This window comes from Pteropus medius, unplaced genomic scaffold (assembly GCF_902729225.1).
Source record: "Pteropus medius unplaced genomic scaffold, Ma_sr-lr_union100, whole genome shotgun sequence".
Lineage (NCBI taxonomy): Eukaryota > Metazoa > Chordata > Mammalia > Chiroptera > Pteropodidae > Pteropus > Pteropus medius.
The window spans coordinates 211,061-226,202 of NW_024347791.1; the positions used below are offsets into that span (position 1 = coordinate 211,061).

General features: G+C 38.9%; 1 protein-coding gene and 1 long non-coding RNA gene across 15 annotated transcripts in view; one reads left to right on the plus strand and one right to left on the minus strand.

Annotated features, from left to right (window-relative positions):
• Nucleotides 1-15,142, plus strand: part of FAM227A (family with sequence similarity 227 member A) — a 56,539-nt gene that overhangs the window by 35,403 nt on the left and 5,994 nt on the right. For all 14 annotated transcript variants that reach the window (XM_039877646.1, XM_039877654.1, XM_039877653.1 and 11 more), the window contains 3 exons: nucleotides 4,230-4,387; nucleotides 6,071-6,223; nucleotides 7,142-7,282. In XM_039877646.1, coding sequence (XP_039733580.1) covers nucleotides 4,230-4,387; nucleotides 6,071-6,223; nucleotides 7,142-7,282 — 452 coding nt within the window. The remainder of the gene's footprint in view (nucleotides 1-4,229; nucleotides 4,388-6,070; nucleotides 6,224-7,141; nucleotides 7,283-15,142) is intronic.
• Nucleotides 1-15,142, minus strand: part of LOC120614814 (uncharacterized) — a 26,823-nt gene continuing 11,681 nt past the window's right edge. Inside the window, exon 3 of the long non-coding RNA XR_005656077.1 lies at nucleotides 1-2,652. This is a non-coding gene — a long non-coding RNA (uncharacterized LOC120614814). The remainder of the gene's footprint in view (nucleotides 2,653-15,142) is intronic.

Below are 15,142 nucleotides of genomic sequence, written 5' to 3' on the forward strand. Positions count from 1 at the left end.
TCTGCTCTTCTTCAGTTTATTAGTGAGAAAAATAATCCTTAGAGCAAGTAACTAATTTGTCTAAGTTCACAAAGCAAATAGGTGGTAAAGTCAAGACTTGCACGCAGATCTGTCTGACTCTGAGCCTGATGAGCTCTTAACCACTGAGCTTTGCCACCAGCACTGTCCCCAGGACACTGGAGGCACTGGATTATGTGTGTTCTCTCCTCTTCTTTTCCCCTCCCCCAAATCTAACCCACAAAGTTCAGTGTGCGGTAGTTTATATCCATGGCACCTTCAGTCCTGTGTAGCAGGAGAGGCGGTTAATATCCAACCAGGGCAAGAGATTCTGGGGCTTTCCCAAGACATCAACTAGCACAGGAGTCAGGCCACAGAATTTGGGCCAAGTACAGCAAGTGTTGCAGGAGGTTCCTTGAACCTTCTTTGTTTCTCCATAGTGATTACTGCTGCCTATTTCCCCTCAGCGTTTAGCATGAAACTTTTGAGAAGCAGCAGGGCATGGTGGAAAAAACAGACAGACACGGGTTCAAATCACAGCTGTGTCACTTGGGCAAGTTGTTTAACTTTTCTGACTTCAATAAAATTGGGAAAATGAAGCCCAGCAGTGTAATTATGATTCCATTTTTATTTTTGAAATATATTTTTGGAATAAAGTCAGTATGTGCATATAAAAAGGTTTAGAAAGATACACAGAAAAGTGTTAACAGTATTCCTAGGACATGTAAGTGGAGATGAGACAGACTTTTATCTTTTCCTTTATTTATTTCTACATCGTATTAATTTTTCACAAAGATCATAAATTTGTTTTGTAAAAAAATAGACTTTTACTGTCAGAGATAACAGAAAATGATATCTGAATGTCAAAATGAAGAACTTTTTAAAAAGACATACAGTTGGCCCAGAAGAAGAAAGAAGATGGCCCCACTTCAGATGGTCCCATCTAACATGTGTCTAGAGATGGGGACCAGACTGAAAATCGGACCAGGAGTTATCGAAGGCACTGAAGATGTTTAGGTTGGAAAAGCAAGACTTAGGGAAGATGTGAGGGCTCTCCTCGAGTATTTTAAGGACTGTTATGTAACGTGGTTTTGGAGAAAGATGGGTTGGTATTACCGAGAGTCAGATTTTTATCTGGGGTAAGAAAGAACTTCCTAAGAGCCCAAGTTGTCATTTTAAACCCTCTGGCTCTGCCATAGACCATCTTCTGCTTCTTATTTCAGCTCTGCTCCCAAACCATGATTCCTGTGGCAGGTCCCTGATGCCGACCCTTCCTTCCAGCTCCTACTCTGCCTCCCCCACCTCTTGAATCTGATGTTCCAGAACTTCTCTCCTCTTGCCCAGTGTCCCATCCTTTCCCAACGCCATGGCTGTGAGCCAGGCCTTCCCACTCCTGTGCCCAGTCCCTGTACCCAAAGCTCCCTCTCGTTGCTCTCACCTGGGAGGAGAAATCAGCTGCTTACCACCAGGGGGACTGGACATTACAGAAGGCAGCACATTCCTTGTTAACAAAGTAGGGAAGCAAAAATGGACAGTCACCCGCTGAGGATGTTATTGAAAGAATGTGTATCAGCTGGAATTCTTTGCTTACAAGTAACAAAATCTGTCTTGGGCCAATATGAGGAAAAACCGGAGGAACATTGAGTCACCGGAAAGTCTAAAAGTCAGTCCAGGGACCAGGAGAAGAATCAAGGCCATTGCAACTCTTGAACCATCTCTTCAAGCTGACATCTTGGAATGGGTGAACCCCCACATGTTCTCAGTCTATATTTCACCCCATTCAAGATTCAAAATCTCAGGCGTAGGAGTTTTCATTGACCAAGCTTATTCCAGGTACCCTAGCTCTAATTGGGTGGATGAGGAAGGTGCTGGCTGGCAGAGCCTGTGAAGGCCTCTGTGGACCCCTTCTGAGGCCCTCATGGGGGAGGAAGATATTTGATTTAAAGCCTCCTGGAGTCCAAACACAGTAGAGGGCAGGTAAACCGCAAACACATGAGACTCGGAGGCCGTTAAGAGAGGAGAATGGGTACTGGGCAGCCAAGAGAACAACTCTCGGATAAATGTGAAATGAGATTAGTGAATCCTAGATCCACTTTGGATTTTTCTAGACTTTGAAAAACTTGTAAAAATTTTCACTAAATAATTTTATTAAAATGATTGTTATTTGCCATCACCATTATTTCATAAAAGAAAAGTTCATTAATATAAATGTAGAAAAGATAACCACAGAATAAAAATCCTAAAAGTGAATAAATTTATGTTAGATGTATTATAATGTATTTTTCCTTGTTTCTCTCATTTTCCTGGAGACCAGTGAACACAGACTGGCCCCCATTTGGAGATGGGGTTCTAGGAATCATTGGACTAAGTGACATGTAGGTTCCCTGCTAACCTCAGATTTCTGTGATTCCAGTGGGATCTTGCTATATAGAATAGTGCTTCTCCACAGGAAGCGGGGCGGGTGATTTTGCCCCCTAGGAGACGTTTGGCCATGTCTGGAGACATTCCTGGTTGTCACAGCTGGGAGTACGGTGGAGTATTCCTGGCATCAGGTAGCAGGGATGTTACTCAGCATCCTACAATGCACAGGATAGTCGCCCACAACAATGGATTATCTGCCTCCAAACGTCAAAGTGCCGAGGTTGAGAGATCCTGCTAAAGATTGAAGAAATCTATTAAGCAATTAAAACAGATAGTATTAAAGAACAGTATGGGTAGGTACTGTTGCAGCCTTTATTCATGAGACAAAATTATTGTTTGGTTAAATTTCAGCTACTTCAAAATAAAATATATTGTTTTTTAAATACAAAAGTAGTACATAATCATTATTGATATTTTTAGAAAAAGGCAGAGGACTGTAAGGAAGGAAAGCAAATCACTTTTAGCCTCAGCCTGTTCTCTCTCCTGATCTGTTTCCTCGTGTTTGTCTATCAGCACCTCACACATAGCAAGTCCCAACAGATGCCTTGATTTTCCCACTCCGCTAACCTGTTCCTCCCCAGGTCTTCCCAGCTCAGCAACTGGCTAAATCTTTGGAGTCATCCTTGACTCTGCTCTTTCTCACATCCACATTGAGTCCATCAGCAAATCCTGCCAGTGCTTGTGTGATGTATTGCGAATTTGATCACTTCTAATTAACCCTTCTCCCGACGACCCAGTCCCAGCCCCATCAGCCGCCCGACCACTGCAGAGGCCTCCCGACCATTGCTGTTCTCACGTCCACTCTTACCCACTGCCATCACGTCTCCACACGCCAATCAAGGGACTTTAGAAAAAATTAGTCAGAGCATGTTGTGCTGCATTTAAACCTCCCAGTGGTCTCCATCACACTGAGAAGAGACCCTAACTCCTTCTCATGGTCCAGAGTCCCCGCTCCGTCTTCAGCCTCATCGTTCACTCTCCATTTGAGCCATGCAGGCCTCGTGTTTGTCCCCCAGCCACACCAAGCTCTTGTCTGCCGCAGGGTCTCTTGGACGTGCTGTCCCCTGTGCCTGGAATACCACACTGATTGTCCTCCCATCGTTTGGGTCCTGCCAGGATTGCTCCTCCTCAGGGCAGCCCTCCCTGACCATCCCATGGACGATGCTGCCCTTCATCCCTCACCCCGCTTGATTCTTATGTGAAGCATCTACTCTGTAATATCATGTTATTCTTATATTTGTTGATTTGTTTATTGCGTCTCTCTCTCTCTCAACTATAATGCAGCCTCCAGGAGGGCTGAACTTTGTCTTATTCTCGGCTGACTCTCCCGTGCCTGGAACAGTGTGTATACATAACAGTTACCCAATAAATATTTGCAGAATGAATTGTTAACATTTTGGTAACTATGCTTCCAGTCTCTCATCTACTTTTTAACCAAATTATTTTCTATAATTGTATTTATTTCATATAAAATATATTATCTACCCAATTTTGCATCTTGGTTATTTTATTATATCTGAAACGATATTTTAGAACCAACTCTTCATAAACATTTTAATAATGGCATATTATTCCTTTGAGTCGGTATTTTAATGTCTTTAACATTTAGGTTATTCTAATCTTTTGTTATAGTAAAAATCTCTGCAGTAAACATCTTGGTGCCTAAACTTTTCCTTACTTGGGGTAATTTCCTTAGGATAGCATCCTAAAACTGGAGTTACTGGATCAAGGAACGTGAATACTTTTACATTTCTTAATGCGTGCTATAAAAATGACGATATCCTTTATTTTTTTCCCTCTTTTCCTGCTAGTCTCACCCCGCCTGCAGAATCCCTGAGATGACTTCAAACCTCTTCAACATTTATGGGAAGAGCCCTCTGATCGTGCACTTTCTTCAGAAATACCTCACTCTGCGGCAGCATGGCACCGACGTGCTGATAGTCAGGAGGGAGAAAACCAAGACCTTGCCATATCCTTTCCTCCATGGGCGGGGCACATATTATTCCAGGCCACTGCCAGAGTGGGAGAGAGACACCCAACCCCTGGCACAGCTCCTGGCACATTAAAGGTGCCGGTCAAGGGTAGCCATTGATATGAGCCTAAGGGTCAGAATCTTGCTCATTGTAGTTCCACATCTGCCTCATGAGCTGGCTGTGTGGGACCCTGGGCAAGTCGAATTTTCCTATGTGCAAAATCTCCCATCTACCAGAATGAAGGGGCTGACTAGGTACTCTAACATACTTTGCAACTCAGTAATGCCTCCCACGTGTTCGTGGACTCTGAAGTATGTATCGATCAGGAGTTTTGGTGTATAGGTGTATGATTCTTTCAACACCGTCCTCACACACACCCTCCCTAGGCACATCAGCAAATTCCTGGCCCCTTTGGTGTTTATCCTAAATATTTGGTAAAAAGCTCAGATCCAAAGAAAACAGGTGTGACATGTATTGGTCCTGAGTCTTAGCAGTTTATCAGAGAGGTCAGAACACAGATTCAAATAGACCGAGACTCATGAACCAACTCAACTGCTTGCTAGTCGAGTGATCTTAGACAAGTTCCAGCTTCTCTCTGAGCCTCATTTTTTCATCTGTAAGATGGGGATAACAGTACTTGCCTCATAGGACTGTTTTGCAGAGTACAGGCAAAACCGGTAAAGCCTTAGCATAGTGCCTTGCAGGTAATGAGTGCTTGAATGGTGCCTATTTGCATATAGCTTCTCATCAGGAGGAGCTTGCATAATGAACTAGGCAGGACTTGTAGCTCCTGCCCTGTAGCACTTCATATCCATAGACCTATTTATATGTCTACAGGCAAAGGATAACAACTCATACTTCGTAGTGCTTCATTGTTATGAAATGCTTTCCTTCATTGTTCTGTAAAGACAGTGTAGTGTAGTAGAAGGAGCCTGGGTTTGGGATGCACGGCCCTGGATATGAGTCCTAGCTCAGCGACCCACCGGCCTTAAATCTCATGCGCACAGCTTAACCTCTGAGCTCAATGTATTTATCACCTCCTTCCTAAAATAAGGACAGTTATACCAAACCCAGGATTAAATGGCATACAGCTGGTACTATATAAATAACAACTATCATTGTTATTAACATTATCCAAGGTGGGTCTTACTAGCCCTATTTTATAGATAAGGAACTGGAGACGTAGAGGATGACATATCTTGTCTGAGCTCCCACAGCTTCTGACGAGTGGAGCTGAAATTCTGACCAATCCAGAAGGGGTAGACAGGGCCGGGGAGGGAGAGAGGATTTTTTGACAAACATGAGATAAGGAATGAGGCCTTGGGCCTGAAAGGAAAGTTGGAATCTGTTTCTGTTTACCACTGTGATAACAGAGTAAGAATTTTAAATGACAGTCTAAAAAAAACATTTCCCGGCTCTTTCATCAGCAGAAAAGAGAAGATCTTTATTAAAAGATAGGGAACGGCCTACCCATGGAGAGGGTAGCCTCTTTCCAAAGCGGGCTATGGGCAAAGGGCGGAAAGGGTCATATCCCGCTCAGCCTTCCGTTGTCTCATCCAGAAACAGATCAGTTTCCCCAGTCTGCCACCTCACTCCCTACACACTAGGCGCGTCTCACTAACAATGCCAAGAGTCAATAGTGACTGACAGCGTGGGTTTTCCTTGACCATGAAAGCCACTGAGTCCAGCCTGACCTACGCTGATATCATCAGCTTGACCCTGAGCAACATGAAGAAGCGGAGGGCCTTCCTTCAGCAGCTGAACCAGCTCCACTGGAATGAGTGGAATTATTTTGATAAGTACCTAAAGGTTCTGCAGTACAACTTCCTCAGGTATTAAGGGGTTTTAGGGAAGTGGCATTGTTTCAGCATCTGTCTGTTGTAGCACGTCATCATAATGTTTGATTGCGGGCCTTCATCCTATAACATCTTAAGCATGTTCAACCTTCTTGTGGTCAGAATGTAAACCCCGCAATAACAGAGACCAGATTTTTATGTGAATAATGACCGGGTTTTAGATGATATTAGGGAATTCATTTTACTGGCATATTCCTATTTTTAAGATATAATAGTTTTTAATATTGTTTTTAAAGAGTCATGTCTTAAAGAGATACATAATGAAGTACTTATGGATGAAATGACATGGTGTCTATTATTTGCTTTAAAATAACTGATTTGTGGTGGGAAGTGATAGATGAGTCGAGATTGACTTTACGTTGATAACTATTGAAGCGAGATAACAGGTAAATGGTGTTAATTATACTACTTTCTTTACTTTTATATTTACATTTTATATATTATAAAATTTTAAATAAGTTTTTTTTCAGTGGTGGACATAACAAGAACAAAATGTGGCAAATGCTGACGTGGAAATTTACTTTCCGGTTTGCCCAAGGTCACACAGCAAGTGGCAGAGCCCCAACTTAAATTCAGCTTGCCCTCACAGCTCATGCTTTAGCTTTCTCTCAGACTGTAGATTTCTTCACCTGTCTTCCTAATTTGAATATGTGTTCCTTGAGTTCAGGGACCATCCTTATTCCTCTCTGTGTTATGTGATTTCTGGCACATAACAGGGCTTGGTGACTGAGTTGCTGCTATGTGGTCAGCTCTCTGCTTCAGTCAGTTGCTCTTGACAGATGACATGAATGAATTTACAAATATTTCCCTCTCTTTACTTATGAAGATAGGAGAGAAAAGAATTATGCTGACTTCGTAATCTTTTCCCCACGTGTCTTTATGATTTCCTCACAGGGAAATGAAGACTATCGACCAAAGAGAAGCAGAGAAGAAAAAGGCAAACCACGTGTTCATCCAACCTTCAACCTTCTCTGAGGAATCCCCTGAAAAGAAATCTGGAAAAACCTATCAGAGGGAGAATACATTTCTTTTAAGGTTTGTTGGAAAAAAGACCATGAGACAAGCAGAAATGCGAACAATGTAAGAATTCTTAGTACATGGGAAAGAATATTGGAAAGGTCACTCGTTTTTACATGTTGCTCAATTCACATTTTATTTTTTAATTATTAATGGTAGTAGAAAGAGCTACCAATGATTTGGTACTTCCTCTGTGCCAAGCATTTGTACTTTACAAACTGTGTGAGTCAGAGCTCTTTCATTGCAGGTGCCAGGAAACCAACTCAAACTAGCTCAAGCTTTAGGAAGATCTGGTGACTTCAGTAACCAGGAAAGCCACAGATGAGTTGGCTACAGGCACATTGGACCTAAGGTCTCAATGATATTGTCAGGTTCTCTCTCCCTCCCTCTCTCAGCCCTCTTTCCCTCTGTGTGCTGGCTTGTTTTTCAAGCTGCCTCTGTTCTCAGGGAAAGAAAGGGCCACGGACAGCCCCAAGCCTATGTCCTTATATCATATGACATAAAAGGAAGAGAGACACCCTCTCCCAGACTCCATACACCAGACCTCATAAAAGTCTCTGATTGCTTCGTTTGGGTCATGGCCCCACCCATCCTGTCTGGACCAACCCTGTGTTCTGGAAGAAGCAATGCCGTGATTAGCCAGGCCTGACTGTCCCTGCTGCCTGAGAGAATAAGGCACAGTCAATGCCATGGGGTAGAATGGGTGAGATGCCATCAGACACAGACAACATGCCCACTTTATATTATTTATAGCCCATCAGAACCCTAAATAACATCACTTCCATTTTACCAAATAGAAAACTGAGGCACAGAGATGCCAAGTAAGCATTGGCTAAAGACCTACTGTGCCAGCTACTAAGGACACAAAGACATAAATAAGTGAAAGTTCCTGCAGTCTAGACAGAGGAAAAAGATATGTAAATAGGTAACATGCAACAAGTTGCATAGGTCCTAAGAAAAGACTTCAAAAGCGAACACAGTAGGAAGTGTGTTCCAGTTTCAGTTCGGTTCCATTTTGTAGGGAAGGGGGAGGGGAAGAATGGGTTGACATTCTAGTCAGAGAATAGCTCAAGCCAATTTGCAGAGGTAAAAGTTACCAGCCCGCCATTGGGTCTGGCTGGTCAGAGAGTGAGGAAGAGTTGCGGAGAGAATGGAGGGGCATCAGGAGGTCTTACGTCCCACGTCTGATTCTGTCGTCCTGTAGCCCATTGACAGCCATCCAAGAGTCTACTCTACAGAAATTACAATATTCCACTCTGGAACTTACATTATATATTTCTTGATTTTTTTTCCCCCTTTTTAAGACATTACCTGTTGATAATTTTTTCAGATTGTTAAAACCTATCAAAAACTAGCAGGATTACTTTCCATATTCTCAAGTATATCATATATATTCTGTGTATATTCTGTTAGATAATGTGATCGTAACAGGGACAAATGCAGTTTGCTGCTTATTCTTTTTCTCTTCATTGCAAGCAGATACATACTTTAAAGAGTTAATAAAAAGTTGTGGCAGAGGATCCTAAAAGTGAGAATACACACTATTAATTTCTTCTTCTTTTTTTAATCTTGGAGTTCTTCTCAGGCCCTTATCCTCCCCTAGTCTGGACTGGTATGCGCTAGGTCTGCCCACAGTTATCATCTTGGGCTTTTTCCACCACCGTCCTAGGACCTCCACTTGTCAATCTTACTTTATTGAAGTCTCTGTTTCCCAGATCGCTTGTCCTTCTCTTTCTTATTTTACGTCCTTATTTTGCTGGAGCATATCTTCTAGTAGTTCTTGAAGAAAAGGTACATGGGAAGTTTTTTTTAAGTCTTTACACATCTAAAATGACTTTGCTCTTGATTAATATTTGACAAATATTTTGCCGGGAGTAAAATTCTAGATTAAAAGTCTGATACCATTCTGATTCCTATTGCCTTGTATGTTATATGTCACCTTTTTTTTTTTTCTTTCCTGTGGAAGGTTCTAGGATATTGTCTTTCTCCCTAGTATTCTGAAGTTCCCCAATTATGTGCCTTGGTATCAGTCTTTTTCTTAATGGTTCATTAGGATTTGAGAAGTCCTCTCAGACTGGAGACTGGTGTCATCCAATTCTGAGAATTTTTATTATTTAATAATTTCCTTCCCTTCATTTTCTGGATTATACTCATTTTTTGGACTTTCTGGACCAATTCTCTAATTTTCTTTATTCTCCTGTTGGCATCTGTATGAATTTCTGTCCTACTTTCTAGAAGAGTGTCTACATTTTCTTTTAGTTTAAAAAATTAAATTAAAAGAATTTCTTTTAATTAAAAACATTCTACTATAATATTACTAATTTCCTTGAGTGGACTCTTTCTTATTTTTTCATTGTTCCTTTTTTATAGCATCCTCTTTCATAGACATGATATTTTCATCTATAATTGAGGATATTAATCTTTATTTTTTAAGTTTCTTCTTATCCCCATATTATTTCTATGGGTATCTTTCTTGGGTACCTTTTTATGTTTTTTGTTTATATGCTTGTTTTTGAACTCTCTCTTTCATCTTTGAGTTTTTCCTTAAATTATTGATGATCCTGGAGTGTCTTCATATTTAAGAGCAAAGCTTTAAAAAACTGGCAGTAGAAGTTAAGTATCAGAGGCATGGCTTCTCAATTGGTGGGCTCTCTCTCTCTCTCTTTTTTTTTTTTGGCAGTAAGAAAGTAAGCCAGCTTTCTCACTGACAGATGCTCCAACATCAGCATCTATGCATATTTTCTCAGAAGCAGTTTAGTTTCTTAGAAGAATCCTCCAATCCTTTGCCTATGGGGCATATACCTGGCTCATGGCATTCTGGAAACAGAGGAGAGAAATGGAGGTAGGGATTCTGCATTTAGTAGGCAGACTTCCACTTAACTTTGTTTTCTATAAGTCTAGTATCCCCAAGCCTGGAGCCTATTTATTTCAATTTCTCCAGAAAACGAAAGCAAAACAAAATCTTCCAATTTGCATTTTATTCTCAGAACAACTCTTTGAGATAGTGTATACGTTAAGATTATATTTAGTCATATATAAAAGAAAAAATAAAAAAATAGCAGTGGCACAAATGTTGATTCTCACACATAAAAGAACTCTGGAGGTAAACAGTGTAACCTAATATGGTACTTCTGGACCTTCAGGGACCCAGGCTTCATCATCCTAGTGCTTAGCATCCTTCCCCATGGACCCTCATAGTCCATCAAGATAGCTATTGGAGTTCAAGGTACACCATCTGTTTTTCAGACCAGCAACTCAAAGAAGGGAAGATGAGGGCTAACCTCTCTCCTTCTCCCTCCCCGCCCCCTCTCTCTCTCAAAATATTTTAGAGGACTTTTAGGTTCACAGCAAAATTAAAAGTAATGTACAGATGTTTCCCATGTACCCCTTGCCCCAGCACATGCAGAGCTACACTCAACAATTATCAACAATCCTGACCAAAGACGAACATTTGTTATAATTGATGAACCTACATTGACACATTGATGAACCTACATTGACTCATTCAAAGTCCATAGTTTACATTAGAGTTCACAATTGGTGTTGTACATTCTATGAGTTAGAGCAAATGTGTAATGACATATATCTATCATTATAATGATAATTATCCTTATAATTATTCATTTAATTATAATTAAAATTGTTGTTATAATTTTCACTGCCCTGAAAATCCTCTGTGCTCTCCCTCCATCAAACCCCTGCGCAACCACTGATCTGTTTATTTTTTCCACAGTTTTGCCTTTTATATTATAGTGGTGGAATCATACAGAATCTAGCCTTTTCAGATTGGCTTCTTTCACCTAGTAATATGCACTTAAGGTTTTTCCATGTCTTTTCATGGCTTAATAGGTCATTTCTTTTTAGCATTGAGTACTATTCCATTATCTGGATGAACCACAGCTTATTTATCCATTCACCTTCTGAAGGACATCTTGGTTGCTTCCAACTTTTGACAATTATGAATAAACATATTACATTTGGTGTGCCTTTATCAAAGATCAGTTGACTACACTTATGTCTATTTCTGGGCCCTCTCTTCTGTTCCATTGATCTATTTGTCTAGTCTTTTACTGATACCACACTTTTAATTCCTGTAGCTTTATAGGAAGTCCACCAGTTTTGTTCTCCTTCAGTGTGTTGGCTATGCTGAGTCTTTTGCCCATCCACATAAATTTTGGAATCAGTTTGTGTATATCCACAAAATAACTTGCTGGGATTTTGATTGGGAGTGAATCTATAGATCAAGTTGGGAAGAATTGACATCTTGACAATATTGAGTCTTCCTATTCATTAACATGGAATATCTCTTCATTTATTTAGTTCTTTTTGATTTCTTTCTTTTTTTCCTTTATTTAGATTTGATTTCTTTCATCAGAGTTAGGTCCTCTAGATGTTTTATTGATTTATACCCAAGTATTTCATTTTCGTGGGTGTTAATGTAAATGGTATTGTGTTTTTAATTTCAAATTTCACTTGTTCATTGCTGATATATAGAAAAGCAACTAACTTTTTTATATTAACCTTGTATCCTTCAGCTATGCTACAATCACTTACTAGTTCCAGGAGTTTTGTTTTGTTTGTCCTTTTGGATTTTCTAGATTGATGATGGTGTCATTTGTGAACAGTTTTTATTTCTTCCTTTCTAATCTATTTACATTTTATTTCCTTTTCTTGTCTTATTCCATTGGCTAGGATTTCCAGTACAATGTTGAAAAGTAGTGTGGGGGCGTGCATCTTTGCCTTGTTCCTAATCTTAGTGGGAAAGCTTCAAGTTTTTCACCATTAGGTATGAAGTTAGCTGCATTTTTTTGGGAGGTAGATATTTTTTATCAAATTCAGGTAGCTCCCCCCACATCATAAATTGTTGGATTTTTAAAGTGCTTTTTCTCTATCTATTAATATGCTCATTTGATTTTTCTTCTTTATCTTGTTAATGTGATAGATTTTATTGATTTTCAAATGTTGAACCAGGCTTGCATACCTGGGACAAATCCCACTTAGTCTTGGTGTATAATTATTTATATAATATATATTATATATATATTATATATATATATTATATATAGTTGTTTGATTTGATTTGCTAATATTTCGTTGAGGATATTTGTATGTATGGTCATTAGAGATATTAGACTACCGTTTTCTTTTCCTGTACTGTCTTTGTCTGGTTTTGGTATTAGGGTAATGCTTGTCTCATAGAATGTGTTAGGACGTAGTCCCCCTGCTTCTATCCTCTGAAAAAGATTGTAGGTAATTAGTATAATTTCTTTCTTAAATGTTTGGTAGAATTCACCATTGAACTCACTTGAGCCTGGTGTTTTCTGTTTTGAAAGGTAATTAATTGTTTTATTAAATTTCTTTAATATATATATAGGTTTAGGTTTTCTATATCTTCTTGTGTGGTTTTGGCAGATTGTCTTTCAAGAAATTGGTACGATTCATCTAGGTTTTACAATTTGTAGACATAGAGTTTTTCATAGTACTCTTTTATCTTTTTAATGTCCCTAGGATCTATAGTGATATCCCCTCTCTCATTTCTGATATTTGTAATTTGTGTCCTCTTTCTTTTGTTCTTAGTGAGCTAGACTCTAGAGGCTTATCAATTTTATTGATATTTTCAAAGAACCAGCTTTTGGTTTTGTTGATTTTCTCTGTTGATTTCCTATTTTCACTTTCATTTATTTCTACTCTAATTTTTATTATTTCTTTTATTTTGCTTACTTTGGATTTAATTTTTTGCTCTTCATTTTCTAGTTTCTTAAGATGAAAACTTAGATGATTGATTTTAGATCTTTTTTCTTTTCTAATATATGCATATAATGCTGTAAATTTCCCTCTATGCACTGCTTTCAGCTTCCCACAAAGTTTAATAAGTTGTATTTTCATGTTTATTTAGTTCAAACTATTTTTAAATTTCTGTTGAGATCTCTTCTTTGACCAAGGTGTTATTTAGCAGTATGTTGTTTGATCTCCAAGTATTTTGGGATTTTCCAGCTATCTCTCTGTTATTGATTTCTATTTAATTCCATTTGGTTTAAGAACAGACATTATATGATTTGTATTCTTTTAAATTTGTTAAGGTATATTTTTTGGCCCAGAATATGGTCTGTTGTGGTGTTATGTTACATGTGAGCTTGAGGAGAATGTGTATTTTTCTGTCATTTGGGTGATGTCATTTATAGCTGTCAAATATATCCAGTCGATTGATGGCATTGCTGAGTTCAATTATGTCCTTACTGATTTTCTGTCTGCTAGATCTGTCCAATTATGATAAAAGTGTTGAAATCTCCAGCTATGATAGTAGATTCATATATTTGTCCTTGCAGTTCAATCAGTTTTTGTCTCATGTGGTTTGACATCCTATTGGTAGGAGCATACATATTAAGAATATTGTCTTCTCGGAGAATTGACTCCTTTATCATTATATAATGCCCTTCTTTATCCCTGATAACTTTCCTTGCTTTAAAGTCTGCTGTGTCTGAAACGTGTATAGTTACTCCTGCTTTCTTTCTATTAGTGTTAGCAAGGTGAATTTTTCTCCATCAGTTCACCTTTAATCTATAACTCCATTCTTTTTTTAAGGGGCATTCCCAGAAGCCCCAAACAACATTTCCACAAAAAGGAAGACGGTATTGTAACTGTATAGTCAAGTTCTATCTATCTCATTGATAGAACTTGACTATACAGTTACAACACCGTCTTCCTTTTTAAGAAAATATTATTTTAAAAATCATTTAAAGTGCTCTTTTATATCATCATTATTATTATTTTGTAATATTATCGAGTTATAATTCACCATAAAATTTGTTCATTTTTCGGGTATAATTCAATGATTTTTAAAGTAAATGTATGGAGTTTTGCAACAATTACTACATTCCAGTTTTTGGATTTTTTCATCACCCCAGAAAAGTCCCTCATGCCCATTTATAGGTAACCCCCATTACTCCCTCTGTTTTTAATAACATTCCTGGAAGTACCATACAACCTTACTACTTTATTTCAAGGGCCAGATATTAGTCACGTGGTGATATTAGTTTCAAAGGAAAGTGGGAAATGTCGTTTAAAAAAAAATCTGGATTCATTGCCGTCTTAAAGAAAACTGGCTCCATTGCTTTAAAAAAAAAAAAAAAACCTGGGGGAGGGGATAGTGGATAATGAGTTGGTAACTAATGATCTCAATCACAGATAGATGCTATTATACTTTCTATTTTAGAAATGAAGAAACCAACACTTACTGAGTTGAGAAATTTAGCCAAGGAAACCTTCCAATCTTACACCTTCTAATTTGAATTTTCCTTTGAACCAGAAAAAGACCACAATAATTTTGATAGTAGCAGTTCAGCTTGAGACCCACCCGTTTGAACCATAGACTCTTATAGGATCAATGGTGACTCATTAACAGTCTTTCTGATATTCATCTTAGATTCTCAGAAATATAAAAAGCCAACTCAGTCCAATGTACTGAGGGAATTATTGTTCCCTCAGACTTGACTACCTGCAACTACTTCTTAATCTAGCTAACCCCTAGCTGACCTTAAAACCCAGCTCAGGCATCATCTCCAGGAAGTCTTCCTTGACTTGTCTACTCAGGATACTCATTATGTGCCCTGTACTTTCTTGATCACACTCGACAGAATATAGCCTACTCTAGTCATAAATTTGTTTGTCTATCACCTTAGATTGAAGGTTTGTCCATGAGGTCAGGAATCTTGTCCTAGATGACCTTGTTTTCCCAGGGCTTAGTCCAGTGCCTGGCACCCAGCAGGTTCTCAGTCAATGCTTAGAAAATGAATGAGGGAGTCATCGGGGTGTGTTCAGCCCTCTGCTTCAGTTGTTTGCTATTGCCAGTGTTATTGATTGATTTGTAAACTTTTTCTT